The 27,957-nt window shown below is 50.8% G+C and overlaps 9 protein-coding genes across 9 annotated transcripts; 6 read left to right on the forward strand and 3 right to left on the reverse strand.

Moving 5' to 3' along the window:
* Positions 1 to 590: 590 nt before the first annotated feature.
* N7506_010208 (putative glycosyl hydrolase) lies at positions 591 to 2,324 on the forward strand (the record flags this gene model as incomplete). The annotated part of the gene is made up of 1 exon (XM_056959501.1): positions 591 to 2,324. The coding sequence occupies one exon, from the start codon at positions 591 to 593 to the stop codon at positions 2,322 to 2,324; it is 1,734 nt and encodes a 577-aa protein (XP_056808891.1).
* A 4,629-nt stretch (positions 2,325 to 6,953) lies between these two features.
* N7506_010209 (short coiled-coil protein) lies at positions 6,954 to 7,535 on the forward strand (the record flags this gene model as incomplete). Its single annotated transcript, XM_056959502.1, has 2 exons — positions 6,954 to 7,273; positions 7,352 to 7,535. 2 exons carry the CDS (start codon positions 6,954 to 6,956, stop codon positions 7,533 to 7,535), a joined length of 504 nt encoding a protein of 167 aa, XP_056808892.1.
* Positions 7,536 to 10,388: 2,853 nt separating this feature from the next.
* Positions 10,389 to 11,345, reverse strand: artA (14-3-3 adaptor artA; the record flags this gene model as incomplete). Its single annotated transcript, XM_056959503.1, has 4 exons — positions 10,389 to 10,493; positions 10,550 to 10,620; positions 10,682 to 11,230; positions 11,285 to 11,345. The coding sequence occupies 4 exons, from the start codon at positions 11,343 to 11,345 to the stop codon at positions 10,389 to 10,391; spliced, it is 786 nt and encodes a 261-aa protein (XP_056808893.1).
* A 1,238-nt stretch (positions 11,346 to 12,583) lies between these two features.
* N7506_010211 (uncharacterized protein) lies at positions 12,584 to 13,183 on the forward strand (the record flags this gene model as incomplete). Its single annotated transcript, XM_056959504.1, has 4 exons — positions 12,584 to 12,720; positions 12,848 to 12,913; positions 12,978 to 13,043; positions 13,162 to 13,183. 4 exons carry the CDS (start codon positions 12,584 to 12,586, stop codon positions 13,181 to 13,183), a joined length of 291 nt encoding a protein of 96 aa, XP_056808894.1.
* A 524-nt stretch (positions 13,184 to 13,707) lies between these two features.
* On the forward strand, positions 13,708 to 15,111 carry N7506_010212 (ankyrin repeat domain-containing protein; the record flags this gene model as incomplete). Its single annotated transcript, XM_056959505.1, has 1 exon — positions 13,708 to 15,111. The coding sequence occupies one exon, from the start codon at positions 13,708 to 13,710 to the stop codon at positions 15,109 to 15,111; it is 1,404 nt and encodes a 467-aa protein (XP_056808895.1).
* A 235-nt stretch (positions 15,112 to 15,346) lies between these two features.
* Positions 15,347 to 17,436, reverse strand: N7506_010213 (putative nucleoporin Nsp1; the record flags this gene model as incomplete). The annotated part of the gene is made up of 3 exons (XM_056959506.1): positions 15,347 to 15,556; positions 15,616 to 15,739; positions 15,794 to 17,436. 3 exons carry the CDS (start codon positions 17,434 to 17,436, stop codon positions 15,347 to 15,349), a joined length of 1,977 nt encoding a protein of 658 aa, XP_056808896.1.
* Positions 17,437 to 17,890: 454 nt separating this feature from the next.
* N7506_010214 (DUF5102 domain-containing protein) lies at positions 17,891 to 19,672 on the forward strand (the record flags this gene model as incomplete). The annotated part of the gene is made up of 3 exons (XM_056959507.1): positions 17,891 to 17,981; positions 18,048 to 18,919; positions 18,977 to 19,672. The coding sequence occupies 3 exons, from the start codon at positions 17,891 to 17,893 to the stop codon at positions 19,670 to 19,672; spliced, it is 1,659 nt and encodes a 552-aa protein (XP_056808897.1).
* A 556-nt stretch (positions 19,673 to 20,228) lies between these two features.
* N7506_010215 (MIZ zinc finger domain protein) lies at positions 20,229 to 23,531 on the reverse strand (the record flags this gene model as incomplete). Its single annotated transcript, XM_056959508.1, has 1 exon — positions 20,229 to 23,531. One exon carries the CDS (start codon positions 23,529 to 23,531, stop codon positions 20,229 to 20,231), a length of 3,303 nt encoding a protein of 1,100 aa, XP_056808898.1.
* An 860-nt stretch (positions 23,532 to 24,391) lies between these two features.
* On the forward strand, positions 24,392 to 27,462 carry N7506_010216 (putative polarized growth protein (Boi2); the record flags this gene model as incomplete). Its single annotated transcript, XM_056959509.1, has 3 exons — positions 24,392 to 24,449; positions 24,508 to 24,651; positions 24,704 to 27,462. The coding sequence occupies 3 exons, from the start codon at positions 24,392 to 24,394 to the stop codon at positions 27,460 to 27,462; spliced, it is 2,961 nt and encodes a 986-aa protein (XP_056808899.1).
* Between the last annotated feature and the right edge of the window lie 495 nt (positions 27,463 to 27,957).

Genomic DNA, 27,957 nt, shown 5'->3' on the forward strand with positions numbered 1-27,957 from the left:
CGATTACACCCTAGCATGGAATATAGGCTTGGTCAGTGAGCACAATTGGAGTGCTGAATCCCAGCAATCGATTCCGTATGTCAGTGGAAGCTACTGCCCAGGTGTCCTAGTTTGGTGTGATTCACCAGCACAATTGCTAGCCCTCTGATTCTTCCTGTGAACCTATCAAATGCCTAGTGCATATTGACGGCTTCATGACCTGATGGTGCAGTTACCAGTTGCTAGCTCTCCCGAATATAGACACTCCCCTGCAGAGCGCATCACGCGACTACCATGTGAAACTAGCCTAAAGTACATAGCAAAACGGAGTGAATGTTGCATCCTCTAGCAATCAGGAGGCTTATAAGAATCAGCAGAATAGCCCCATGAACCGCTCACCTGCGCGATCTTGGGTCAGTAGCGCCTTAAGTAAGCCGAAACGGGCCCGGGCGTGGACCCCGGGGTCGGCGCTCCCCCGCATGGCGCATGGCATTATCGCTTGCTCTCTTCCTCATTTTGTAACCTCGCCATTGCCGACTTTTTTCTTATATCTTTAGGGTCTCCAGGTCGCTGTGACTGGGGAACTGGTTCTGGCAGGGTTTATCCTCAGAATGGCTCCCCGCCACACATGTCCTCCCCCTTCAGGGTTCCAATCTCTGTATTATATCCTTATCCTATGCATCTTATCGCTATCAAACGTGGCCTACTCTCTGGTACATCCGCCTCAAGATGTTATGAGACCAGCGTCTACGTCATCTCAACTTTCAATCCCGAATGATGGCTCCTCGAAGGAGTCGTCGGGAGCCCTTGATCCGGCGACTCAAGAGTCAACTCACGAACCTATTCTTGATACATTGAAAAACTTGATTGATGCCCTGGGAGTGATGCAAGACAAGTACTTTGTGCTATGGCAAGGCACGTGGCCGACCAGCATCGATTGGACCGCCGCTGTGTTGGGAACTCACGTTTCTGCGGCATTGTCATCTTTATCCTCTGGCCCGCTGGATATTCCCGAAACGGATGAATTGCAGGGACTTTCCTTCTTTACACTCGAGAATACGGTTAATAGGTTCTTCAGTGACACCTCGGCATTTTACTTTGGAGAAAATGCCTTCAGTGTCAGGAATCAAGCATATGATGACATGCTATGGATCGTCTTGGGATGGTTGGGGAACATCAAGTTCCAAAACCTTCACTCAGATCTCCACTATCAATCCTCAAATACCAGCTCTGGAAGCCCATGGTATGGTACCCAGTTCCGATCCTCTGCTGCACACAGAGCACGAATCTTCTATGAACTTGCCTCCGCTGGATGGGACAAGGTCCTCTGCGATGGCGGTATGATCTGGAGCCCTTATCTGCTGCCATACAAGAATGCCATCACAAATGAACTCTACATCTCTGCGAGTATTGAGATGTATCTTTACTTCCCAGGTGACCCCATTGACGCCCCTTTTGTTTCTAATTCGGATGGCGTGGGATCTTCACAAGGAAACCCGCACAACCTTGTCCATCTCAAAGCTGCAATCGATGGTTACAACTGGCTCAAGGGCTCGAACATGACTGGTATTGGTGGTCTTTACGCCGACGGCTTCCACATCAGCGGCTGGCGAAGCACGTCGAATCCTGGCTCGCGCAAGTGCGACGAGCTCAATACCATGGTCTATACATACAACCAGGGAGTCATTCTCAGCGGGCTGAGAGGACTATGGATTGCCACACTGTCCCTGGTTTATCTACAGGACGGCTATGAGCTGGTCGACAAAGTACTACAAGCCACCGGGTGGCCACACATCTCCAGTCGCCAATGGAAGGGTCTAGGTCGTGGCGGCGTGTTAGAAGAAGCCTGCGATGCCAGTGCAGCCTGTTCACAAGATGGACAGACCTTCAAGGGAATCTTCTTCCACCATTTGGCCGAATTCTGTCGACCTCTTCAGCCACAAGAAGAACAGTTCCTGGCCCACGCAGCTCGCAGCAACCCCAAACGCAATGATTGGAAAGAAGCTTATGAGCAACACCTGGACCAGTGCCGCACTTACGGCCCTTGGATTCAACACAATGCGCAGGCCGCTTTGATGACTCGCGACAGCGAGGGCAAGTTTGGTTTCTGGTGGGGACGCGGATATCGCCAGCTTGAGGCAGATGGGCTCGTTGATAGCAGCGCGATACCAGAGGGGGCTGTTGATTACCGCAATCCTGAGAAAGACTCAGGTCCTCTGGAAGCAAGCTTCAGAACCACAGATTACAATGATCGTGGCCGCGGTCGTACAGTGGAGACCCAGTCCGGTGGCATCGCTGTGCTGAGAGCTTTGTACCAATGGCAAACCTATGATACCCTACCATGACCGATGCAGCGCCCGGGATGGTGTTTCGGCGTGGTGTTAGGTTTGTAAAGAAACATCCTTACTTGCATGCAATGCTTTGGCTTAGATTTGGAGTTCTAGTCTGTCGTTTTCTTTCTGTTCTTCTTTTTGTGAATAAGCTTCATATCCTTATTCCATGGCTAAGGCCCTCAAAACCATTAAAGCCATTTTCGAACTTTCACCCTGAAGACTAAACCACCCCCGGAGCATTAGTCTCATATCATAGGAGAAATTCTGTGTGGACATTTCCAACAAGCTGCCATGGCTGATCTTCCAAGTTTGCTCAATTTCGTGCTTGCAAAGAAGATGGCCGGTCAAAAAGAACAGACCTTCACCTCCAGCTGAGATCAGATCCGTGGATCAGATATCCCGCCCTGGTGAATTTTCCGGACAGGGTGATTGGCACAGAATCCTCCAGATTCCACAGATGGATCGATCTCCACAAGGAGCACGGCACACAAAACAGGAATTCAGATCTGAAAACAGGATTGCTTGATCGCCGGATCTGCAAGAAGGGGTACCCGAACCCCAGGCAATCATGAATTGTCTTTGTTGTTTTTCTAGTGTACAGTAGTCTGAGTGTCCGGCGATTAGCGGAAGGTATTGTAAGACATTCTGAGGCTGAGGTGTCAAATGTGGTTCGTGTCTCTGAAGGACCCGTGGACGACGTCATCAGCTATGTTCAATTTGGACCTCATGCCGTGCTCGGTTGACCTGAGTCAAGTTGTACACATGATCCATTGTAGTTGAACAATGAACATGTGGCGAGTGAAACCTTCGCGGGCATTGTTGGACGTGAGAAGGAGGGCCCCGGGGGAGCCTCATATAACTTTTCCCGCAACCGGCGAGTTCCGCTATATCTTCGTGACAATATACAGGCTCTGTGCTTGTAGATGTAGGGTTTTGATGGACTGGTATGCATCAAGTCACCAGTGAAACCCCAAGCTATAGTTGCTGCAACACTGGTATTGATAGATACAAGTACGTGCACAAGATCTGTATGCACATTCAAAGCGCGTTGAATCAAGACACACTCCGTAGAATGAGTGGAATTATTCTCAAAGTTTCCATTATATCTACAATATGTGTACCACCAACAGAGATGGAGCACGGCATACCAAGAGACATTGTGCGCACTACGAGTATGCACAATGTAGTGACTGTATTCCGTACTCCGTGCTTTGTACGGAGCATGACTTGAACAGGACAGAATCCAAAACCAGGTGATTGGGTGTGTTCAAAGACGGGAATGCGACCACTAAGAAAATCCACAAAAAAAAGCCAAAAGTCAACCCCACCTAAGCGACCAAACTTCCCTTGACGCCTCCGTTGATTTGACGGGGACGAAACGCGTTCGTATCGGTGGGGGAACAAATTGACCCAAGCACCTGCAGATCGGCGGGTATTTGGGTTTTGGAGGTCAAGGGGCTTACAAAAACCATCTGCAAATACTGTGATTAAAATCTGCTTCTAGGTTGGACTTGTACGCTGTCTCATAGAGTAATAATAGGACGGAGTATCACAGGGGGAGTCGTCATGGTCTGATGTTGACTGTCTCAGTTGCCCCCGTTTTCCACGTTTTTTCTTTGCCGCTTCTGGTGGGGAAAACCATAATTATATCTTCGCTAAGAATATTCAATATCCATGTCCTGATACGGAGTACCTATAGAGCACGGAGTACTCCGTATGGAAAGGCCAATATACAAATATTCGATAGCGTGGTACTATACCATTCTTTCGCAATCCCTCCTTGTTAGCGTCGACCTTGACATTGCGGCCTAAGGGTGTCACACGCCCCCTCTCTGGGAAGACTTCGGTGAAGCAAAGTACGGAGTACGGAGTACACTTTTCGTAGTTACACCTGTGTTCACTAGGGTTCCAAGTACCGGCCTGAGCGTCTAACATTATGTGATTATATCGTATTGCTATTATACTCGAGATCTCATCTGACTCACGGAATCTAGGAACGCACGCCACTGGGCGGACACTCCCCATGGAGGGGTTATCTGTACACTGGCATAAGCAAAGCCAAGACTTTTGGGGCAAACAGATTTAGTAGGGAATATTTGAGATTCATCATTGTGCTGAGGCTACGCGAAGTCGGCCAAAATAGCCTCAAGTTCTTCCCCAAACGAAATAGATGAGTACCGAAACCCTAAATCCTCAAAATTGACCGCCAATGTGGTTTGATGCTGTCATTCCTCGTGGAACCGGCCCCGGCGGAACATTACTACCTATCCCCGGGTTCAGAATCTTAAACCGGAGTGGCGTCGGCAGGTTAGATGCCAATTCATCACTCGGCACAGCCCTGGAGTGGAATCTGTAACGGCTAGTACGGAGTACAGTGTAGAACTTCTCATACGAAGTACAGAGTACAATTTACCACCATTTAGCATTGACGAGTACTCCGTACCCCGGACTTGTAATTCCGTATGGAGGACATTGTGCGCAGGATACTCGTACACCGGGGCCTTCAAGCCTTCGGTCTCCAAGATCGGCGTCTATGAATCAGTTTCATATTCTTTTCGGCTCACGTTCCATCAAATAATGAAGGATATCCAAAACCCACGGGAATGGATCGTCTGAAGCCCAAGCGTTGGGCGCACATTGGTTGTGAGGGTGTGGGCTTGGGACCGGAGATGGTGACTGGTTGCGGGATATTACGACAGGCGGGCTTGGTGCGGAGCAAGACTACAGTGTGCCACTGAATTGTCTGCATCACTTTTGTACAATGTACGAGTAATGTCGCGGACACTGCTCATCTTTGCCGGTTACCATCGTGAAATCTACCGGGTTACTTTTGGTGGCGGTGGAAGCGGCTAAGGGATGCTTTTGGTTCGGAACTATTTTCCTTTCGACAGTAATGATGTTCAAATGTACTCATTTCATGTCCATTACCGATGATTAGAGCCATGACCCATACAAAATAAATACAAATTGATACTACAGTATTCGCGGAACGAATCTCATTGGTATTTGGAATATCACTCACGATCTTAGTAAAATGCGCGGGAAACAAGTATCAACAGTAAAATCCGGGAGTTCGGCCGATCCCCAGGGCGATATTTCCCCCTTGGAATCCGGGATGGTTGCCACCAAAAGCAGGGAAAGTCATTGTTTGTGTACAACTATACCGATTAAGTAATACTCCATATTGAACGGGGTAATATCCATTTATATCGTGCCCCGTACTCCATACAGGTACACTATCTATATTCTGTATGGACGTTATAGAGGCAATGTCCGCGTGAATGATAAATGTGGACCAGTAATAAGGTCTTATTTTACTCTGAGGCTCGATCGACATTGCATGCCCCCCCTCCTCCCCTGAAGACGGTATTCATTTTACATGTGCCGTCATGTCTGTATCTATGGATATTGATAGATTTGCGAAAAATGAATTTATCAGTAGTGACAGGGTTTGAAAAAGAGAGGGAATACACAATCTGAGCCATCCAAGAACTCCCCGAAGCGGAAGTATTAAGGGTCAAGCCGGTCAGGTGTGAAAGCGAAATACGAAAACCTCTCAAATGGCATGGCGGTGGGGAGGTATCGAGTACTTGATCGGACCACGGCGCAGATAGGGAACAGCGGTGTACCGGGTACCTGTCGGGAAGGTGTGAGTGGAAAGGGGAATCTAAGGAGCCAGTTGGCCCTAAACCCGTTAGTTGGCTAGTTGGGTTCCTGAGCGCCTCTCATTTGCAAGCCCCTCTTTTTTCTTTTTTTCTTTCTCCCCTAGAAACCTTCTTGACTCTTCGATTTTCTGTGTAAACATTATATTTTCCTTTTATTTCCTTTTATTTTGGTATTGGTCTTGAATGTTTGTTCTCTCTGAATGTGGCTGCCACGCGCTCCCCACACGATTAATTTATTGTACATAGGACATATAGAAAACATGAAGTAGAAAAGGGAAGTGGAAAGAGAAAGAAAGAAGAAAAAAACCTCTTTTAGGAGGGGATGATCATTCAAACCAAGGGACTTGGGTTCCTCCACCTACTGAAAAGGTGCTAAGATAGACAATCCACCCGGAACTCCTTAGGTACCGCTGACTACCGCACCCGTCGCACCACAACCGAAGTCACCCAGATGTACTGCCCTCTGCCGTAACGCCGATACCTAAACTCTCTTCCTTTTTCCCCCAAAGCTCTTTTCGGGTATTCTCAGACTCTCCCTCTCCATCTCTTTGACCTTCACCCTTCACCTGTCATTATTGATACCTTCTGTTCTTTCTTTTCACGCCTTGAAAAGAAATTTCCACCCTTTGACGACTCTCTTTCACCCTTTCCAACTTCCCCTCTCTGCGACACAACTCGAAATTGCCTTCGGTCAACTTGCTCGAAAAAGTCGACCTCGGTCGTCTTCAATATTACATCTCCCGTCTCCTTCTCCTTTTCGACGTCTCACCGACCCCGGTAGCTACCTCAAGCGTAACACAGATTTCTCGTCTGGGGTACATCGCTAGGGGTAGACCGTGGTCGTTCATCAGCCGCCGCTTTTCCTCCGGCCTATTTCAATCCGCCAACCCTCTCCACCCTCCAAAGCCGTGGGATATTCTTCACACCGCCATCCTGGACTCCTATTCGATCTTGCGTTTCGTGAGCAGTAATCCATATGGCAACAGATACAGAGATGACTGAAGCCTCTCCTGTTGATACCCTGCCGCAACCGAACGACAGTGGCCGCATGCATATGTCATCCCTTTCATCATCTTCATCTATATCCGACGCAGAAACTGAGCGTCGAGGCCGATCAGAACGACCCAGAATGGCGAGTCGCAAGCCCAGCGCGTCAATCCTGGTCCCTCGGGACCACCCCGAAATCGAAATCGAGGAGGAAGAGTTTCCTCCCGATGATGCCCGTGCGATGAGCCCACGACGCAATTCCGCTGATTTGGAACGTCTGGGCAAGGAAGCCAGACAGACTTTGAAAGAGTGAGTCGGGTTTATGTTTCACTAATTGAAACCACATTCAGAAAACCCCAGAAACTAATCAGTTTCGGAACAAAACAGACAGGCCAAGGCACTTCAATCGTCTCTACAGGCTCTCGCCGAGCGCATCGACGCCGTCAAATCGGATCACGACAAGCTGGAAAACGAGAACAAGATCTTACAAGACTACATTGGTGGTCTCACTCGCAACATGACCAAGAGCGAAATGACCCGCAGTACGAAAGCACGCAAAGCGCAGCGATAAACTGACCACCGGAACAAATATTGCAAGGTGCAATCTCCTTTCCCGTCGACGTAAATCGGGGAGGATCGCCTTTTTTCTACGACAGTATACCTTTCAATGCGCTATTCATGGTCGCCCTTACCGAATTTTGATTTATTTTCACTTGCCCTTTACGACAAGACCATCGGTCGGGTGTTTCTCTTTCTCGTCCCACTGTCCAATCGGTCGCTCTGAGTGCATGCCAAAACGAGAATAGCATGTCACACGTTACGGTCCTATAGGACAGGGTTGGGGTTACTGGCAACACGAGGTTTCTCCCTCCGCAATGGGTCAGCAGTCACCGGGAAGAAAATCTCACCTATCGCCACTTTCTCACACACCGACACCTGCCACCCGACTGGCTCGAGTGGCTACTCACTACCAACTCTCGCTTCAACGCCACACTCTCATCATTGTCTCCACAATCCCCCTGGTCAATCGGGAACAACCGCTGAACCAGTGATGAGGCTGAAATCGATTCTATCACTCAAGGGGGAGCTCAAGGGATCACCTGTGACTTGATGTTCGTCAAGTGGCTCGCCACCTGAGTTCTTGGCATTTGATATCCGTGATCCTCTTGCATCATCCTCAAAGTCGGTGTGCATCCTTACTCTCATCTCAACGCAGTGGCCACCCTGCCTCTCTTTCCAATTCTGTCGATATCATTGGGCCTCTTCTTCCCCCACCTATTTCTCTTACTTTGGCGTTTCTTCGGCGGATCTGTGAACACATGTTTCACGTGTACTTTTTTCCTCGTTTTCTTTCTTATTTTGTCTTTTGATGCATAGCACCTTGGGCGTTTCGGGGACTGGGACTAGACTCGGTTTGATTGAACGGCTCTTACTGGAGCCTCACTGGAAATGTCTGCTGGGCATTGGCATTGCATGTTAACGGTCACTGCCACAGCAGGACGACATCGAAAGTGGAAAGCATCTTAAGGGGTCTTTCGGAGCAGTCCATTTATCTGCCTATCTGTCCTCTCATATGCCCTCTCTATTTGGGGGGCTCTCTGTACATCTGCGTTTTTTGTCTTCGTTTCTCATTTCCTCAATTTCTCTATTCCACCTTTCTTTCACTTCCCTTCTTCTCTGTACCTGGGATGTCTGATCTCACTGTCTGATCTCACACCCATGGGACAAAGAGATGTCGCATTGTATAATATCATTGCGGCTCTGTTTTCCTTTCTTCCACTTGCCACCTTTCGTTCCTGAGGAGCGCATGTCTCAAGTCCCCCTTTCTTCGTTTTTCTTTTCTTTTCTTTCTGTTCTCATACCCCTTTTCATCGGGCCCGCATAGCTGGTAGTATTGTTGTTTCAACTATCTCAGCAATGGAAATCATTTTTCAATTTCAATTTCAATTCCAACCATCTTTCCGTAGATCCCCAAAACCAAGGACCCCTTGTCCTGGCTCAAATTCGGCAGCGCCTCGGTGGATTCATCACTTCCCTCTGCCGACAGGATCGACGATTACGCAGAGCTTTTGCATATGTACATACAGTGCCAGCGAACACGCCAATGAGTCATTATAATATGTCCAATGGAACTTGCCGCTTCACTGACGATCAGCCGAGATTTGGGACCATAGGGGCTGCGCATCATCTCGTCAGCGCCTAGCGGACACAGCCACTGATATCATCAAGGGCTCTCAGTCCCGGTGGGTAGAGACATATGCAAAGTTTTGAATTATGGCCCCCACCCATACATAATTGTTTGGTACCCGGAATATCCGTGAATTGGATGTCAAATATCATCGGTTTTGTGTGTCTGTAGAACTAGTCGAGTATTGTAGTGTGGACGACCAATGCTTGTCATAACAGGCTCTTGGGGCTACGTATGAACAACTCATTGACATCTTTCTTTCTAATAAATCATGATCCCGATGTCGAGAATACGTAAATCGTTTCAAACGCTCTAATTCCGAGATTCTCTACGGAGTATGGAGTATGGATACACCCACCTGGGCACGGGAAATGCCCAGTCTCTCCATCTTTTGGCTTGCCCAGGGTTACTTGTGGGCGCAAGCTGAACGATTGCCGCCTGGGTATCCATAAACTTGCATGTGCCCTGCCACCCCAAGTCAATAGGCGTCGAAATACATGGAAGGTTCATGAAACCATACCACGTGGGTGCATTCAACGGATATCCTTGCGTCAAATGTGCGTGCCTGGGCAGGAGACTTTGTTACTGTGGACCAGCAAAAAAGATAAAAGTTATGTTAGCACAAGCCTCATGTTTACAAGGTTGAGCTAAGCAATTGCTATGGCAATATACGAGTTGATCTTCGAAACCAGGTCTAGCGAGATAGGAGAAAAGGGAAACACCATATGGCACAGATACGGTAGTGGAATAAGAAAATGGGGAGAAAAAGCCAGGCCATGGATCGGCAGGACACCCTCGTTCAAGTCCTGATAAGGAACTGATTTAAAAAAAACTTCTGTGATCCGTGTGTGTATGTGTTAGGGGCTGAGTGCGCGCAAGGGGACTCTTTGGGTAGTTCAGAGGCAAAGTAGACAAAATAACAGGGAGAATGAAAAACGAAAAGAGACAGGATATCCCCAGACAGAGAGCACGACGGACATAACAAAGCAAAGACAAAGATCCGAAGCACAGCAGCCCACAGAAGCAATGTAGATATCGGCTTAGTTCTCACGCCGACCCTTGCGAGTCTCGGCGATACTATAAACCGGCATCGAAGTAAGTGCATCTCATGATCCTCCCTTGATCTCAAATCTATGTCCTTGCGCCGAGAACACCGTCATGCGCGCCTTCTCTGGGTCGTCCCATCCGTCCTGAGGACGTGGGTCCATCATGAAGGTCTTTTTATGTGTTACTCGTTTACTCGGCGGGCTTCTCGCCCTCGGTAGCGGGTGCCTCCTCCTTCTTCACCTCGGGGGCAGCGCCATCGGCGGGGGCCTCAGCCTCGGACGAGGTCCAGAGGGTCTAGAATAAAACGATCAGCGTGGATTCATAGGATTTGATAAAGGCCATCAACTTACCAGGTTGTCACGGAGGAGCTGCATAATGAGAGTAGAGTCCTTGTAGCTCTCCTCGGACAGGGTGTCGAGCTCTGTGGATGACGGGTTAGTCTGGATACTGGTACATATAACCGGGCATATGCTCCAACTTACCAGCAATGGCATCGTCGAAAGCAAGCTTGGCGAGGTGGCAAGCCTGGTCGGGGGAGTTCAGGATTTCATAGTAGAAGACCGAGAAGTTAAGGGCGAGACCGAGACGGATGGGGTGAGTGGGGGCAAGGTCAGTGGAGGCAATCTCGGTAGCAGCCTTGTAAGCCTCGAGGGAGTAGTCGGCAGCACCCTTGCGGCGGTCGCCAATGGCGAACTCGGCGAGGTAACGGTGGTAGTCACCCTTCATCTTGTGGTAGAAGACCTTGGACTCGCCAGACTGGGCGGACTTGATGAGGTGCTCATCGAGAACCTCGAGGATATCGTCGCAGATCTTAGCGAGCTCGGCCTCGATCTTTTGGCGGTACTCCTTGATGAGAGTGACCTGGGACTCGTTGCCCTTAGACTCCTCCTTCTGCTCAATCGAGGTGACGATTCTCCAAGAGGCACGGCGGGCACCAATGACGTTCTTGTAGGCGACGGACAGGAGATTGCGCTCCTCAACGGTGAGCTCAACATCGGCCGAGGCAACGACCTTCATGTTCTCAACCATCTCTGCATTACTGCGTCAGAAAAAGCGAGCAATCCGTGACAATCATCGTAACCAACCTTCATAGCGCTCAGCCTGCTCAGCGAGCTTGGCGAGGTAAACAGCGTCTTCTTGACCCATTGTGAAAGAGTGTTTTCTACATTCACAAGTTAGTTTCACATTTAAATAAAAGTTTCTGGGTGTCTTCGAGATGGAGGTATTCGTAATCACGCCATTCGCAGTGCCAACGATGACGAGGGGTAGGCATTGACCCCTCAAGCAAACATGGGGGCAAGGGAAAGGACCAGATCAATTCTCCACACATTATCCAAATTCAACCGTCGAGTCAGATCAAGGTCGATCTTGACGATCCGTAACCGCAGCAGTCTCCCGTCCGAGTGTAGTTGGGTCTCGAAGGAGAGCGGTCGCGGGAAACGGGTAAACAAGGAGTTCAGAGCAGAACATCCATGTCTATACCGCCATCCAGATTGTGGCGCGAATCATCATCGATATGACCTTGAATGTACTTTTGTGATTTTTTTTTCCCATGGGGAGTGGGGGCTCTGTGTCTCTTCCATGGCCAGACTTGGATGTGTGTGGGATTTGTGATGGTCGAGGGGGGACAGAAACAGGGGCAGGAGGGCAGTGAATCGAACTGGAAAACGACAGGGAAACACTGACCTGATTTGTGAAGGAGGTAAAGGCGAAGGAAAAAAAGAAATGGATGAGAATAGATGAACAGGGAGAATAGGAGGTTAGTTGATTGAGGGAAGTTGAGAGGAGGAAGAGGGGGGGCAGTCTTAACACCGCCTTCTGTTGTTGGGAACCCACTTTCGTTATTTCTGAACTAAATAGCACTAGGAGTCTCTTTTCGTGGTCACAAGAGCTTTCTTATTTTATTTTCTAGTCTATTACAATATCCCAGACCTCCCCATCCTCCATTGTATTCAAATCATCTCGTCTTTTTCTGTGTGGTTCGGTGGGCCTCTACAGCGTCATCCCCCATTCCGCAGCGGCTAATCGCCCGGTTCCTTACTTTGGAGACGATGTACTTGTATACCACATTATGGGATGGTACGGGGTGACTTTGGGGCATCTAGAACTAGAAGACTCGAGCCACCTCATGAACTCATCCCGTCTGTGTCCCCATGATCAAGTCATGTACCTCTACCGAAATCGAATGAGAGGGCGTCGACTTATCGAAGAATTTTGAAATTTCCGTCACATGACTGGGCATGATCTGACATAATATCATCATCACCTGACGTGCCTTGGCACCCTAACGTCATCGTAGAGCCTTGGAAGCTCTGGCTACTTCTACTTCTCCTCATCTTGTACTTTTGCTCATCCCTGAATCAACATCTCTCTATCCATTCAATATGCTTCGTCAATCCGTTGTCCGTTCCGCCAACACCGCTAGCCGGGCTGTGTTCACCCGCTCATTCTCTGCTGCCGTCCCTCGTCTGGGTGAGGGTGACACCGGTGCTCCCCGCAGCTCTGGCGGCAAGACCTCCGGGTAAGTGACATGCACCTTGACTGCGGAATATGGGTGCAATTGCAATGAACCAACATTGTCACCTGTCTGCCTTGTCCTGTTTGGATGACATCATCCATATCCTTGTTCCTCGCTAACTTCCCTTCAGTGACTCGTTCAACCGCCGTGAAGCTGCCACAGAGAGCCTTTACATCCGTGAGAAGGAGCTCGAGAAGTAAGTTAGAAAGCTAGCAGCGGATGAAGCCTTGCCCACAGCAGGAAATTAACCTCATCGGCAGGCTTGCTCAACTGAAGAAGAAGATCGGCGAGCAGCGCAAGCACCTTGATGAGCTTGAGAACCACATGTGAGTAAAACCGTGACCTTTTCCCGTCCTTGCTCGTCTCCTCCACAAACCTGGTTCTATCAAATTGCTTCATTGTCTCTGGCACGCACGCGAACGCATAGCTGACGACTGTTTACAGTGATGGCTTGAGCAAGCAATAAATTACCAGCGCCCTTTCATCTGCTTGATATGACGCACTTCGGCTGCTATGTATAATACCATCTCCCCTCTAGCAAGCTATCGTTGCTGTCTGCTGTCTTGAGATCTTTTGATTTCCAGCATCTGTGCTTGAATAAGACATTACTCTGCATAGCATACATGGACTCTCTTAACCACTTATTTCCACTCCACATTTTGCTCAGGTGGTCTCTAGTTTGAAAACTTGTAACATTTGTAGCCTCAGATCAATTGCGAGGACTTGTAAGCATTTATGCTGAGTACATTCTGAGTCAATAAGACAAAGTCGGACTTGGCGATCCACCCCGGGGCTCGAGTCTGGATGACTAGCAGCACTAGCATGCAGATCGCGGTGTCTCCACAAATTGGCAAGCGACACCGCCAGACATGCCTTACAAGCCACCTTTACGATTGCACCACACCTCAAAAATGGGGCTTCAAGTCATACTTCGTACCGAGAGATAACCAACCTCATGAGACAATTGTCATATCCGGCGCTTTCCCCATTATGACTCTCCACGCCCTGCCAAACGAGCTCCTGCTTAACATAGCAGAGTTCCTGGACTCCCAGAGCAGCATCAATGCATTTGCAAGAATAAATCATCGTTGCAATAATCTTTTGAACTCATTCCTCTACAACTACAATGTTCAACATCACTATGGAGATGCACTTCATTGGGCAGCAGCCCATGGCCAGCTGGAAACAGCCCGGGAAAGCCTCCGACAAGGCGCAAACATTGAAGCAATCGACCCCACAACAAACCGTCGCCCATTATTCGAAGCTTCCTATCAAGGCCATGCAAATATCGTCGCACTCCTTGTGGCAAACGGCGCCAACGTCAACGCTACGAATGGGCGCGGGGGTATGGAACAAGCCATCACAATAGCTGTCTCCCGCAACAGAGAATGCGTACTTCGTGTACTGCTCGAAAGTGGCATAGATCCTAATCTGGCAACTTCGAAATCGGGAGAGCATTTGTTACATATTGCGGCATACCGGAGGGTTCAAAGTCGCCTAGCGGTGACCAAAGTTTTGGTAGAAGCAGGAGCTGATCTGGAGGCGCTTTCACCCAGCTCGCAAACTGCCTTGCAAATCGCCTGCCTACACGACCCCGAGGTAGTGAGGTATCTTATCGAGAGTGGTGCCAACACAGATGTACGGCGTCCCGGCGGTATCACAGTATTGCACTTAGCAGCCACCCAAGGCAAGATCAACATTGTCGAGGTATTGTGGGACCTGGGCTTTGACATAAATACCAAGGAGGATTCTGGACACAGCGTATTATACTCCGCATGCTCCCACGGCCGATTGGAAGTGGCGAAGTTCCTGCTAGACAGGGGTGCAAAGATAAATTCAAAGACGCTCTCTGGCTTTACGCCGTTATCTGCGGCGGTGAGTTGGGAGTCCAATGTGTTTGGGGGTACTGGCGGGGAGCATGGTGGCATCACTGCTTTCTTACTGGAGCGAGGTGCTGATCCAACCAAAGCAAGCCATACTAGCACGACGCCATTGCACCTTGCAGTTCGTAGTGAACATGGGATGTGCAAGTTGTTGCTCCAGCATGGCGTTGATCCCGAGTCCAAGACAAAGACAGGCATCACTCCGCTCCATGAAGCAGCAAGGTCGGGCTCTCTTGAGTCGGTAAGGACATTGCTGGCAGCAAATGTCAATATACAGTCAAAAGACAAAGATAAGAATACTCCTCTACACTTCGCAGCGAGGAGGTATCATCCAGAGCTTGTTGAATTACTTCTACAAGCCGGTGCCGATCCGATGGCCAAGAACCGTCATGGCAAGCTGGCTGCAGACGTCGCGATGGAGGGCATTATAGGCCGTTCCAGTGAGAAACGGGCTAAATTGAGAACAGTCTTGGATCTCTTGGAAGCCTCTTCCAGCCTGCAACACAAGTAACGAAGAAAGAAAAGTTACGACTAGAATATGAAAATCAGATTACTTCCAACTGCGGCCAAGGACCTTTCTTTGCGCCAGGGCTCAGATATTTGACGTAGAAGCAGATGCGAACAGTTTATTGTGACCGACTATTAGCATTTCCTGACTACAATAGTACATCCTCCAGAGCACATCGAGGTGCCAAATAGCCGATAACTCCGAATACAAATCATTAAGAGAGACCATCATCCACCATTTACCGCCCTTGCATAAAGGAGCGGTAGAAGTCATCCGCGGTGTTATCATTGCCCATGCCAGTGTTGTTATATCCGTATCCAAGACGGGCAGAGATAGATTGGCCCGCCTTTTGGGCTGCAGCAACCTTGGACTGAAGATCGGAGGTACCTTGATCAATGACCTGCAATTGCGACAAGTGTGCGTTGAGAATGCGAACGATTTGCGAGATCTAGTAGAATGAGTAAGCAAATGCATCGCAGTTGACCATATGGAGGAACGTTGACATACCGGCTCGTCCGCTTTGTTTGTCTTGCTCAAGGTGGATGAAGCGCCGTTCACCTCCTCAATCATGCTAGTAAGGTCCTTGCCCATCTCATCCAAGCGCTCTGAGAGCTTTTCGGCCAATTTGTAACTATTGATATTGTCAGTTGAACAGCTCGTAAGAAAATGCAGCATTGATACTCACGTTGACTCGCGCTCCTGATCGGGCCCTTGAAGAGACTCTCCGGGGCCAACCTGTTTGGTGACCATCTCATCCACCTCACGTTCATATCGGTCCAGCCATGAGCTCAACTCATCCTGTTGGCCTTCAACTGCTGCCAACTGACGCTCAACCTCCTGGGTTGCGCGGTCTGCATCAACAGTGCTACCGTAAAGCTTCTGAACTTTAGTGCCGTTGTCCACAAGGAGGCGATCCCATTCGGAAACCTTCTCCGCCTGCTCACGGAAGTCCTTTTGGTACTTTCCGAGATCAGTGGCCCATCGAGTAATGATTTCATCCATTGTCTTGTTTTTCAATCGGGACTGTGCGGGAGGGGCAGGACCAGCAGTTGACTGGCCGAGAGCAGAAGCCCCTGTTGGAGCGGTAGTGCTGGTGGTTGCAGTCGTGGCAGGAGCAGCTGTAGCGGCAGTCGTCTGGGTCCCGAAGGCGGGGGCTGCAGGAGTGGTCGAAGGCTTGCTTGAAGCCGTAGAAGATGCAGCCTGTCCGAACAAACCACCCGTGGGGGCAGGTGGAGCGGGAGCAGGCGCGGAAGTTGATGCGGTTCCTGAAGTTGTGGAGGGAGCAGAGCTTCCAGCCCCACCAAATAGGCCTCCCGTTGCAGAAGCGGCTGCCGGTGTGGTTGAGGGGGCAGCTGTGGACGTAGCGCCTCCCAAAGAAGGGAACAAGGACTTTTGAGGCGTAGCACCTGATGTGGCCGGGGCCCCAAGAGAAGGGGTTGTGCTAGAAGTTGTGGCAGAAGAAGCGCCACCGAGAGCAAATGCAGGCTTCGGCGCGGAGTCACCTGTTGGGGCTGGCGCTTTGTTGAAAAGAGACGGTGTCTGTGACGACGCACCACCGGGGGCCGCGCCGAACAATCCTGGCTTGGCGGAGGCGTCTGCCGCAGTCGAGGGAGTGCTTGACTCGGCTGGCTTGTTTAGACCACCGAATAGATTACCAGTAGGCGCAGGTGCGGCAGGTGTGGTTCCTCCAAACGCGGGCTTGGGGGCAGCTGCACCACCGAAAAGGTTGTTAGATGGTTGTGAGGTAGTGGGGGTGGTAGATGCTGCGGTAGAAGGGGTAGCCGAGGCGGGCTTTGCGCCCCCAAATAGGCTGTTTGGGGCGTTCGATCCCGGTGGAGGCCCTGCGGGAGTGGTCGAGTTGTTGCCGAACAGAGAGTTTCCCGCAGGAGCAGGGGTAGCCGTGGAGCCAGCACCACCGAACAATCCGCCTCCGGTAGCAGGAGCACCGAACAATCCGCTGCTAGCAGGCTGTCCAGGTGTGGTCGATTCCGCGGTCTTGTTGGGAGTCTGGCTGCCGGCGCCACCGAAAAGACCTCCCGTGGCCGGGGTACTGCTGGTTTTAGGTGCGCCAAAGCTGAAGCCCGAGCTGCCACCAGCGGGCGCATTGGTAGCGCCTGCATTTCCGAAAGAAGGAGTACTTTGACCAGTGGCGGCATTTCCTCCAAACAAAGGCTTGGTAGTGCCGGCGGTTGAAGCTCCAACGTTTCCGAAAAGGCCAGTGCCGGAAGCATTGTTATCCTTATTGGCACCGAATGCGTTGCCTGCTGACCCGAACACACCTCCACCAGATGCGCCGGTGGACGCCGGTGGATTGAAGTTGAATGCCATGATGTGGTGTTGGCGCGGTCAAGGTGAACGGAGCTTGCGTTGATGGGAAAAAGCTGGACGGGGAGAGAGCGCCAGCGACACGGAGCAGGGAAGTGGGATCCTGCAGTGTGGATCAAAGATCCAGCGATAGGGGAGAATTGCTCTTGACCGAAGAGTACCGGTGAAAGAGACCGAGGATGGGATGAGGGAAGATAACAGAGAAGCCAAGGTTGGAGCAACAATAATCTGAAGGAGTTTGGCACGCGCAGATGTAAAAGCCTAGTAAATCAGGCCTGAATTGACACCTGATAAAAATGGCGACAACAAACAGCGCGCCTAAGGCTAACATGTTCTGGACTCAAATCGATCGCAAGGGAAACAACTGTCGTCACTCACGCACTACCCCATAGCCCTCGGTTTAATTAATCCTGGTGCCCCTTCTTACATGTTAACATCCTGAGCCCAAGCTGCAACCATGTCGGAGGGGCCGTCCGATCTGTCCAATTCGCATCTAGAGCCCCCAAGGAAGACAACTGAAATGCAAGACCCAGGAGCTGGTGACCATAGTATGAGCCTACTTCATTTTTTCCGGGGTATTTTGAGAATATAGAATTGACTTTACCTCCTTGCAGTCTCCGAAAGCGAAGACGAACACTTCTCCGACGCCAGCGAAGGCAATCCAGAGCCCCAGTCGCTCCCACAATCCGGTCGCACTTCCCCTGTCCCGCGAACACGAGTCGAGAGAGCCGACAGCAGCACCCAACATGGCGAGGTTCCCGGTACAGCGGCATTCAAAGCACGGGAACAAGATGCTGTTCCCGACGAAATCGAAGTGGTCCCAGAAGGTTCACACAGCCCGAACCACTCGCCCGCGGGGTCGGAGGAACGACCTTCAGACCCTGAGGGCTCGCCCATCCCGCGAACAATGGTTGAAAAGGTAGACCCGGATCAGCCCAGCCATGGCGAAGTGCCAGGCACATTAGCAAATGAGAAGCGCCTCGCCGATGCCGTGCCTGATGTTGTGGTTAAAGCTTCCGACTCAGAGGGCAGCCCAACACCGCCAGCTCTGGGCCCTACATCCTCAAAGGTCGATGTCTCTGAGCAGGATATCCCAGAGACCCGACTTGAACGTGTCGAAACCATGCCTACTGGTGAAGATGAAGAGGCAGGACCACACCCACAGGCCCATCAAAGCTCACCAAGTGACACATTACCCGATACGGTAGAAACCGTACCTGATGTCTCGTTGTCAGATGATCCCGAGCTTCCAGTGCAAGATCTCTCTCTGGGCAAAGACACGAACGAATATGATGAATACGACGAGCAAGAAGATGAGCAAGAAATGGGGGATGACTTTGATGAATTTGTAGAAGAGCAGGATGACATGGGAGACGATGATTTCGGAGACTTCGATGACGGCTTCCAAGAGCCCAGCACAGAAGATATAGAAGACCCTCCAGCAGACACAACTCCGCCACCCCAGCAGCATCAAGCACCTCCAGTTGTACGTCCTCACATCTCAACACTACCATCCTCCAACTAACACGATCACCCACACTAGCCACCTCTCATTGACTTCAGCGCCTTCAACACAACATCCGAACTCCTCAACTCTCTTCAGGATACCCTCGACAACCTCTTCCCTGCATCACAAAATCTAAGCTCCCTCCCCGCAGTCGAGCCAATCCCAGACTCCGCCGCAATCTTCAGCACCGAGCGCTCCCTCTCTCTATGGTCCCAGCTCGTCGCACCGCCACCCCTCCAACCCCAAAACTGGGTCAAATCTCGCATCCGCCGCCTATTCCTCGTCTCACTTGGCGTCCCCGTCGATCTCGACGAGATCCTCCCCGCCTCAAAACAAAAGAAGCTCATCCTCCCTTCCATCGACCTGGAAGGGTCAGGAGCCAAAAGCCCCCGCTCAGCCAGCCAGCCCCGCAAAGATGACGGCGCCCAAACAGACCTCGAAAAAGGGCAAGCGCCTTCACGCCAAAAGGCATCCCGTCGTAACGACCCGTCTCCGCCGGGCATGGATCTCTCGGCGGTTCGTCGTCTGTGTGCCACCACCGATGCTGCACTAAGTGGTCTTACGGACACGGAGTTGAAGTTGCATGTTCAGGAATTGGAACAGGTTACTCAGCGCGCTAGTGCAGTGCTTGAACACTGGCTGAAGCGCCGGGACGGCCTTGTTGGTGAAAAAGAGGCTTTTGAGGGTGTTATTGAGAACCTTGTTAGCCATGTTCGGAGAGTTAGGAAATAGTCCTCTTTTCCGGACACATTTGGTATATTATCTAAATGTCCAATATAATATATTCTGTATAATCTAATGTCAATAGCAAAGTCTCAGCCGAAGGGATCTGAATGTCCACTCTTCCAAAGTTCCAAGGTTGTTTACGCATATCCATCCATAAATATACCTAGGTAGTGCGTGCTTCTTGACATGTAGACCTACATGCCATGGGCATCATATACGGAACCCGATCACGTTCTGATACTTGGAATTCTATGAAGTAGAAATAAAGCTAGAATTACTTTCTTGTCTTGGATCCGCTCCACTTCGATCCAAACGCCAGCCAATCTATAGTGAGTAGCCAAGGACAGCCAATTTTCAGGTGCCAGTTGTGGCGATGAAAAGAGATAAAAATATGAATGTTGATATCACGCAGCATGGGGTATCTTGCTTGTAAATGCATGCAGAGGTAAGGAAAGACGTTGTCGCAAAAGAAAAAGTAAGAAACATTAGAAGAATAAAAGAAAACGCCGCGCCTGCGGTCAGAGCGCAGTTCATTCGTGGTGAGAAACAGTAGAAGATGGGTTCAATCCAACTCAATAACCTCATTACTGCGAGATGAGGCAGGTGGCGATTGTTGATTTCTTGGTTCTTGTTTGGTGCGTGTAGCTGGGTGCTCTGGAATAGCTGTGTCGGAAGCCTTGCGCTTGAGGGATGCCTTGGATGCAGAAGAGCGGTTTTGAGTCTCGGTTGAGGTCTGATCCGATTTGAGCTTTACAGTCCAGGTGCCATCGGCCTTGATCTGGATAGCCTGGGCTCCGTTCAATCGATTGGTTCGAGTAAGCTCTTCGTGAACCTCAGCAAGGAAGCCGTCAACGACAAGAAGCTGTGGGCGGGCGTCGGCCTTGCAAATTGGGCATCGCCACTCTTCAATCATTGGACTTGGACCGGGGACAGACTTGCGAGTGTCGATGAAGGTGTCTCGGTCAAAGCATTCAGTGTGGTCACAATTTTTAGAGCGAGCAGGAACGTTGAATATCCGAGCCATGAAGGGGTCAACAAGGCCGATGGTGAGATTGTCTGTGACGACAGCGAGATCGTCGTCATCGTCTCGCGGAGCAAGACGCTTCTGGATAGCAGCGCGAGATTCCGCGGCCGGAATGGCCTGCACCAGAGTGACCACATCTTCGAAGCTGCTAACCTCCATGACCTCCACGCCGAAGAAGTACTTGCTTTTCTTGCACTCATCAGAAGCCAGAAGCAGATCAATGCGAATGGAGTTCTCTCCTTCTTTCAGGTGTTGGGTAATGTCCAGAGGCAAGTCTTTCATGTGCTGAACCTTGCGGCGGACATGGAGTTCCTTCCCATTCACGGTAATGTAGAACACGCTGGGCCAAGTTGTAGCACTTGTGGGCCACATAGCTGAATCGAAAGAGTCCGGATTGCCGGGGTGACTGATACATCGCAATCGAACGGTGCGACAGCGAGGTTTGAATGTCCAGACCGCAGAACGCATTGCCTCTGCAGCAGCGATTTGAGGGAACTTTCCAAGATCATGGTTGCTGAGATTGAACTTCCAGGTGTAGCTTGGCTCATCAACATCAATGTGTTGCGGCAACACAAGGAATGCACCGAAATAAGCGAATAACTCTGTGTCGATGAGTTGACCATCGGGTCCGAGTTTCACCATTTTCTTCATCGGGTCACGCAGATTCGCTAGATGTAGCCCCAGTCGTCTTGGATCACCGTTCACCGTTATTGGTGCTCTGTATCCAGGTGACGGAAACATAGGCGTATTCAGGAAATTTGGTGCCGGCGATGGAGGGTGGGATGAATGAAGTTGGTGAGGCTGGTGAGGTGGATGGACTTGGTGAGATGCCGGAGCTGCGTAAGCCAAATTTGGCGGTCGAGGAGGTAGTGTAGTAGGGTGGTGTGAAACAGAAGCACGCTGATTACTTGGGCGCCTTGGAAGCTGAGAGACCGTCTGACCAGGAGGAGGGACGGGGGTTGTAGGAGTAGATGCTGAAAGAGGTGACTGAGTTCTGAGGTGGGGTGGATGTTGGTTTGAGGTGAAAGTGAATGGGTAGGCGGCAGGCGAGTGAGCGGGCGAGTTGGTATGGTGTGTTGGGTTTGGCGCGTATTGAGGGGACGAAAACGTTCCAAAATGCGGACCCTGACCATACCCCATTTGTAATGCCTGGGAAGGGTGAATTTGTCCATGATGCAAGGCCTGTATGTACATTGACATTGACATCGGCACTTGAGCTGTGTTATATACAATGTGGGGACCTTGCATCTGAGGGGATTGTACCAAAGGACTCTGTGGGCTTTGTGTTCGGAAATTCTGAACATTTGCCCTTTGACCCTGCGGGTAATTGTAGACAACCGGCGGCCCCGGAGCTCTTTGAGGGACCTGTCTCATATTTGAAGCTTCGCCGTTCTGCGCCGGATGGTTAGTGCCAAATTGATGGTGCGGCCCAGAAACTGATCCCGGATGGACAGGTATTTGCGTTTGAGGGCTGGGAACAGGATGCTCAACAGGAGCCGGGCTAGCTGAACTCGAAGTCCGGGTGGCTCCAGAAACTAGAGTAACGGTGGAGTTTGACGCTGCCGGTATCTGATGTGTTTCAGCCGGTCTATTTGGACTGGCAGCCTGGGAAGAAGACGGGCTTAAACGTGGGAATTTGAAATATTCACGTATGAGGCTCTGATCAAGCGCCTGGACAGTTTCAGAGGGACTTTGATTGACCCAGCACTGGTTCTTTTCCGTCCAATCACGCGAGAATAATATCTGCAGCCGTTCAACGAATTTCTCTTCATGCAGATGCCGAGCGATACATAAGAACATCACCGACATCATTGTAGGCGAAGAGAGAGTAAAGTGGTAGTTCAAATCGGTCACCAAAGGGGGATGGTTGGCCGACTTCCAAAACCGAAACCACTTCTCGGTCAGACATTCAAGAAACCCAGAGATATTCTTGAGGATATCTGTGTACCATGGATGGATCGCCAACCGCGCTTGAGAGTCGGGGAAATTTGCAAACCTGAAAGTGGCTGAGAAGTGCATCTTGTTGTTGTCTTCCAGTAGATAAGACAAGACTTCTATTCCATGGCCTTTGACGGATGTTGGGTCCAATGTGTGTAAACAGTATATCTGATGCAGCACCACGTAAAAAGTGTCCCGCTGTTCAATGGCACTGCGCATGAGGTCAATCCGGGGCTTGACAACATTGGCTTCCCCATTTTCAGCGGACTGCATCACTCCATTGGACTGGAAATCAGCTACCACCTGGTCCAACATCACACTCCATTGAGCCCATGTATTCTCAGAAATGGGAGGTGTGACTGGTAGCCGTCCAATCTGCATTCTCGGCGCAGACCTGACTTCTGTAGTCGCCTGTGTTATCTGTGCTGCTTGTGCTGCTTGTCCTGCTTGTGCGTGTGTTGCCTGCGCGACTGACTGTGTCCGCGCACCTCCCGCCCGAGAGTTCCAGACAGCCTGCTGAGCTTGTTGAGCGCCTTGCGCGCCGTGAGAGGGTCGAACCGCCATGGTCTCATGGTTTCCCTCTACGGGTCGTGGGTCAGACGGGAGGCAGTCGGCATTGACGGGACTCGGGAGGCAGGTGCTGGGCGCCGGAGACGGAATCGTGTTTGCCGGAGACGGAATGTTCGCGGGAGGCGCGTCGGGGGCTACTGCCAGGCCACGTGAAAGTTGAGGGGTCTCACTGGGAGTGATCGGGGTCATCAAGACAGAGTCTTTAGCCGAGACACTAGGGAGATTCGAGGCACTGGGTCCAGGCCGATTGTTCTCCATCCAGTTCCTTCTGAAGCCGCCTAAGAAGAGATTTGCAGTGGAGTTAGATTCTCCAATATCATGTAGGCGAGACATGGCAGAAGTGGCATTGTCAATAGCGTTATTATCATATTTTAAAATAAATTTCTTTGTTTGCCATCCAACAAAGAACAGAGGGGTTACAGGCTATGTATAGTACTTTGGTCCTAGGTTTGTCCCAGGGTTGTTCGGAGACTAATTAGAATGCGAATGATATTAGACGCTTCAATCAGAACTTTGGAAGTGAAAAGGTAAAGTAAGGTAAAAAGATGCTGATCCCTCCAATACATACTGTACTTAGTGCTCTGTACTTCGTACTTCGTACTTGCAGGAGAATTGGAAACGTCAGATAATTTGAGGAATGGCCGGATTGAAATTGGACGAATGCAAATTAGTTCGCGCGCTTAGGGGATTTTAGTGTTAGTATTTGTATTAACCATAGCCCTGTACGAGTACTCCGTACATGAACACACACTATTACAATCTATCCTAGCGCTATCACACCTAAGATTATCACTCTTTCGTTAAGACTTCGTCTTCTTCTCTTACTGTGCCACTCAGCGGAGATTGTGTCCAGACTCTTGACGGTCCGCACACGTCACTCGCCTCTTCTCACTTTCTTTTTTAACCTTTTTCTCATTCTTCTACAACTTTTTGGTTTCGATTGTTATATATACACATTACACGGCCTGAATTCTACGGCTGAGGTGCATTTTTAAGCTACACTCATTCTCGAGGTACGTGCGAGCCCCGCGACAATAACTCCAAGCTAAAACCCTCTCAGCTCAGATTCCTCCGACATTCTCTCCCTTCTCTAATCTCGTCGCTTTCTTGTTTACCCCAACCGGGTGTTTGCGCTTCATGCGTTGTCGCTTTTAGCTTTCAATTCACTCCCAAACGGATCAATCTTCAGAGCGATGGTTACCATGGGCCCACCCCAGGGCGTGCGTCCTGGTGACGTTTTGGAAGTTCTTCGTAAGTGACGTCGTGTGCGACACCTTCATTGCAGTGCGCCCAGTCTAATTCATTTCAGACGATTTTGGTGGTCGCGGCGACGATGAACTTCGTATGATGCCGCGTGATAAGATCGAATTGGTCGAACTGGACGACGAATTCGGCGATGCCTGGTACCTCGGCAAAAACTTGAGAACTGGCCAAACCGGTCTCTTCCCAGCAAGTATGCGCCCCTAGGAACCCGACCGGAAATCCCAGACTAATGCGCGCAATAGACTTCACCAAAGCGCTTCCCCGAAAGACTCTCGCCGAGTCGCCCGTCCTCCTGGAATCGCCCGTACAGTTGGAACCCGACGCGCCCGATTCCTCTTTCGCGCAAATTGGCAGCGGACAGAGTACCCCGCAGGCATCGCGCCACGTCAGTTCCGCCGACCTCCATTCGCCTCAGGTCGGCTCGCCATCCCAGCAGCGATCCGCCTCGTCCCCGCTGCCCCGGCCCAGCTTGGCGGCCGATATTCAGCAGGCCTTCCGCAGCCCCATGGACAATCACTTGAACGGTGAAGAAAGTCCGGTTATGAATGAAACGCTCAGCGTCATTGACGAACATATCACGGGGATGAACACTCCGCGCCACAGTGTGACGACCCAAGAACCGAAAACCATGAACGATTCCGCTAGCGAATATAGCAGCCACATGGACCACCGGGCCTCGTATATCAATGGACATGAGACGGATGATGAAGAGAAGGCATATCCCACGGAGCAGCAGGTGCGCGGCTGGAACCAGTCGGAAACTTCCAGGTGCCTGCGCGGGCTCGATATCGATGCAAAGCATTGCGACATCTTTGAAGAGCAAGAGATTACCGGTGATGTACTTCTTGACATGGACCAAGATTTCATCTTCATGAAAGAATTCGACTTTGGTGTCATGGGCAAACGACTCAAAACATGGCACAAGATCAAAGCCTTTCAGGAAGACATCAAGGGCAGCAATCAAGAAACAGCCCGAGGGTCGATTTCCAGTCTCTCAGGGCCTTCCGAGGAGCGCACGCTGTCTCGCGCAGGCCACACTGGCCCGCTACTTCCCCGTATTCCCACACTGTCGGAGAAGAATGGCGCAACATACCCGCGGGCCTCTGCGCCCGCGCAGCACCCGCGTTTGGCAAGCAACAACAGCTCCCCCATGGCCCCTCACACGCCTCCCTTCAGCCATGATTCGCCGAGGCGAATCTCAGCAGCGTCGATCCGTGATCTCAACCACGGGCGCCGTCACTCGTCCATTGATGCCACTCAACGGGGATTGCCCGAGCTGGGTTCCCATCAGAAGAAGCCTTCCTTCGACCGCTCCTGGACTTTGAACTCTGGCCCGCACACCTTGCCAGCTCGCCCAGGAACGTCACTGGGGAATAGTTACGCTTCCCGGGGACCAGTGCCGGTTGGGTCTGACTATTTCAATAAGTCGCCCGTCACTACCCCTGACCAAGCCGATGACCTAGATCGGGGTTACTTCTCGGGCACCGAGGTTGACTCTCGCCGCACCCGCCGGGTTCTGCAAAAGCGCAGCTCCACCGGTGGAAGCATGAACCATTCTCGCAAGTCGAGTCATGCGGAGGATCCATACAGTCTCATCTCTCCTGCCAAGCGCCACTCTCGTGTCAGCAGTGTGGATTCAATCCGTGAAGCCGCAAAGCATGTGTCTCCTGCTGCCCAGGCCTACCATGGCACCCCGCCGAAGAGCCGGATGCGCAGCCTAAGCACCCGCGTCTCGGATCGAGGAAACAACTCCCAGTCCTCGAATACCGAGAGCAAGGGCAGTGGCTTCTTCTCCAGCTTCCCTCGAGTCGGTAAGAGTGACTCGGATAACTCCTCTCGCCCTTCGCCGACGCCATTCCAGCCGCTGAAGAATGCTGGTCCCAAGTTCCGCCGAGCCATGGGTCTTCGTGCCATCTCCGACGTTGTCGGAAAGAAACTCGATACCTCGGCGCCTGTTTCGCCAAAGGAATTCGACCCCTCATCTGCTCGTACTGGGTCCACTACTCCATCCACATCGAAGAGCTCGGAGCGACACAGCACAGATGGGTCTGGCAAGGCCGTTGATGGTCAGGCATTTGTTGTCCGCCCTCGCACGGTCAAGTCGAAGAAAGAGACCAGTGCTTATACCCGCGGTCTCGAGAAAAAATCACCCCAAGAGCAGATCGACGGCTGTGACTATAGTGGATGGATGAAAAAGAGATCCTCCAACTTGATGACGACTTGGAAGCCCCGCCTGTTCGTTCTGCGTGGCCGTCGTCTGTCATATTACTATTCCGAAGACGACACCGAAGAAAGAGGGCTGATCGATATCACCGCCCACCGTGTCCTTCGAGCGGATCAAGATCCCATCATTGCCCTCCACGCCACCATCACCGGTTCAACTGCCCTACCAGCCAATGCCAATAATACCGTGGACAGTACCAATGGCACAAAGCTCACCACACCATCGGTCATACAATCTCTCACCAACAAAGATGGCAGTGGGCCATTCTTCTTCAAACTAGTTCCCCCAAAGATGGGCAACTCGCGCACCGTCCAATTCACCAAACCCGCCACCCACTACTTCCAAGTGGACAATGTTCAGCAAGGCCGCTTGTGGATGGCTGCCTTGATGAAAGCGACCATTGAGCGCGATATGGGTCAGGCCGTTGAGATGACCAACAAGCAAAAGACCATCAGTCTGAAACAAGCTCGCTTGATGAACCAGCGACCACCTGAGCTGATGCCCGCTTCCGGGAGCACCAAGACTGAGCAAACGATAGATGAAGAGGAAGAGGAAGCCGCTCTTCAAATCGACGGCTTGAACCTCTCCAATGTTCATTCCGCGGAAGCCAACTCCATCAACGGCCCCAAAGAGAGCCTGGATAACGGCTCTCACGCCTCGCGTGTTTCGCATGTCTCCACTGGCTCCAATTCTCCTTACCGACCTACGTCGAATTCCAACGGAGATCTCCACTCAGTCTTGCTCCCTGATCCTTTGGCCAACATGGACTCAAAGTGATAGATACTCTTATCTTTTCTGGATTCACTTTTCTTTCTTAACCTTTCTTGGAAGGTCCCATACTTCTTGCTACTTCTGGCTTCTCCCCTTTTTGTTTCCCTTTTTGGTCACCTTTATACCTTTTGTTTTTGACTCTATTGCTGGCGTTTAATGTGATATACCCCTCGCTCAGCCTTCTTCCCTTTGTTTATGATCTCAGACCCCTTTCTTCGTTGGTCGCAGGGGTTTCATGTGGGGATGTATGACTTGCTTATGGATATGAAGTTGACTGATGGTTCAAAGTTCAGAATCTCTTGATACTAATTTCGCTGTGTAGATACATGTTTTTCTTCAGATCTATCAATCGAGTTAATCTAGTGAATTCATCTATGTACGTATTGTGTTGTGCTAAATACATTGCTTTAGGGCTTGCCGAGGCCCACACCTATCAATGTAAATATTGACCGCCTTGAAGACACCGCCTTCACGTCCTGGCATTATGCGTATCTGGACCTG

This window comes from Penicillium brevicompactum (assembly GCF_028827555.1).
Source record: "Penicillium brevicompactum strain IBT 35665 chromosome Unknown utg000006l_segment0_segment0, whole genome shotgun sequence".
Taxonomy (NCBI): Eukaryota; Fungi; Ascomycota; class Eurotiomycetes; order Eurotiales; family Aspergillaceae; genus Penicillium; species Penicillium brevicompactum.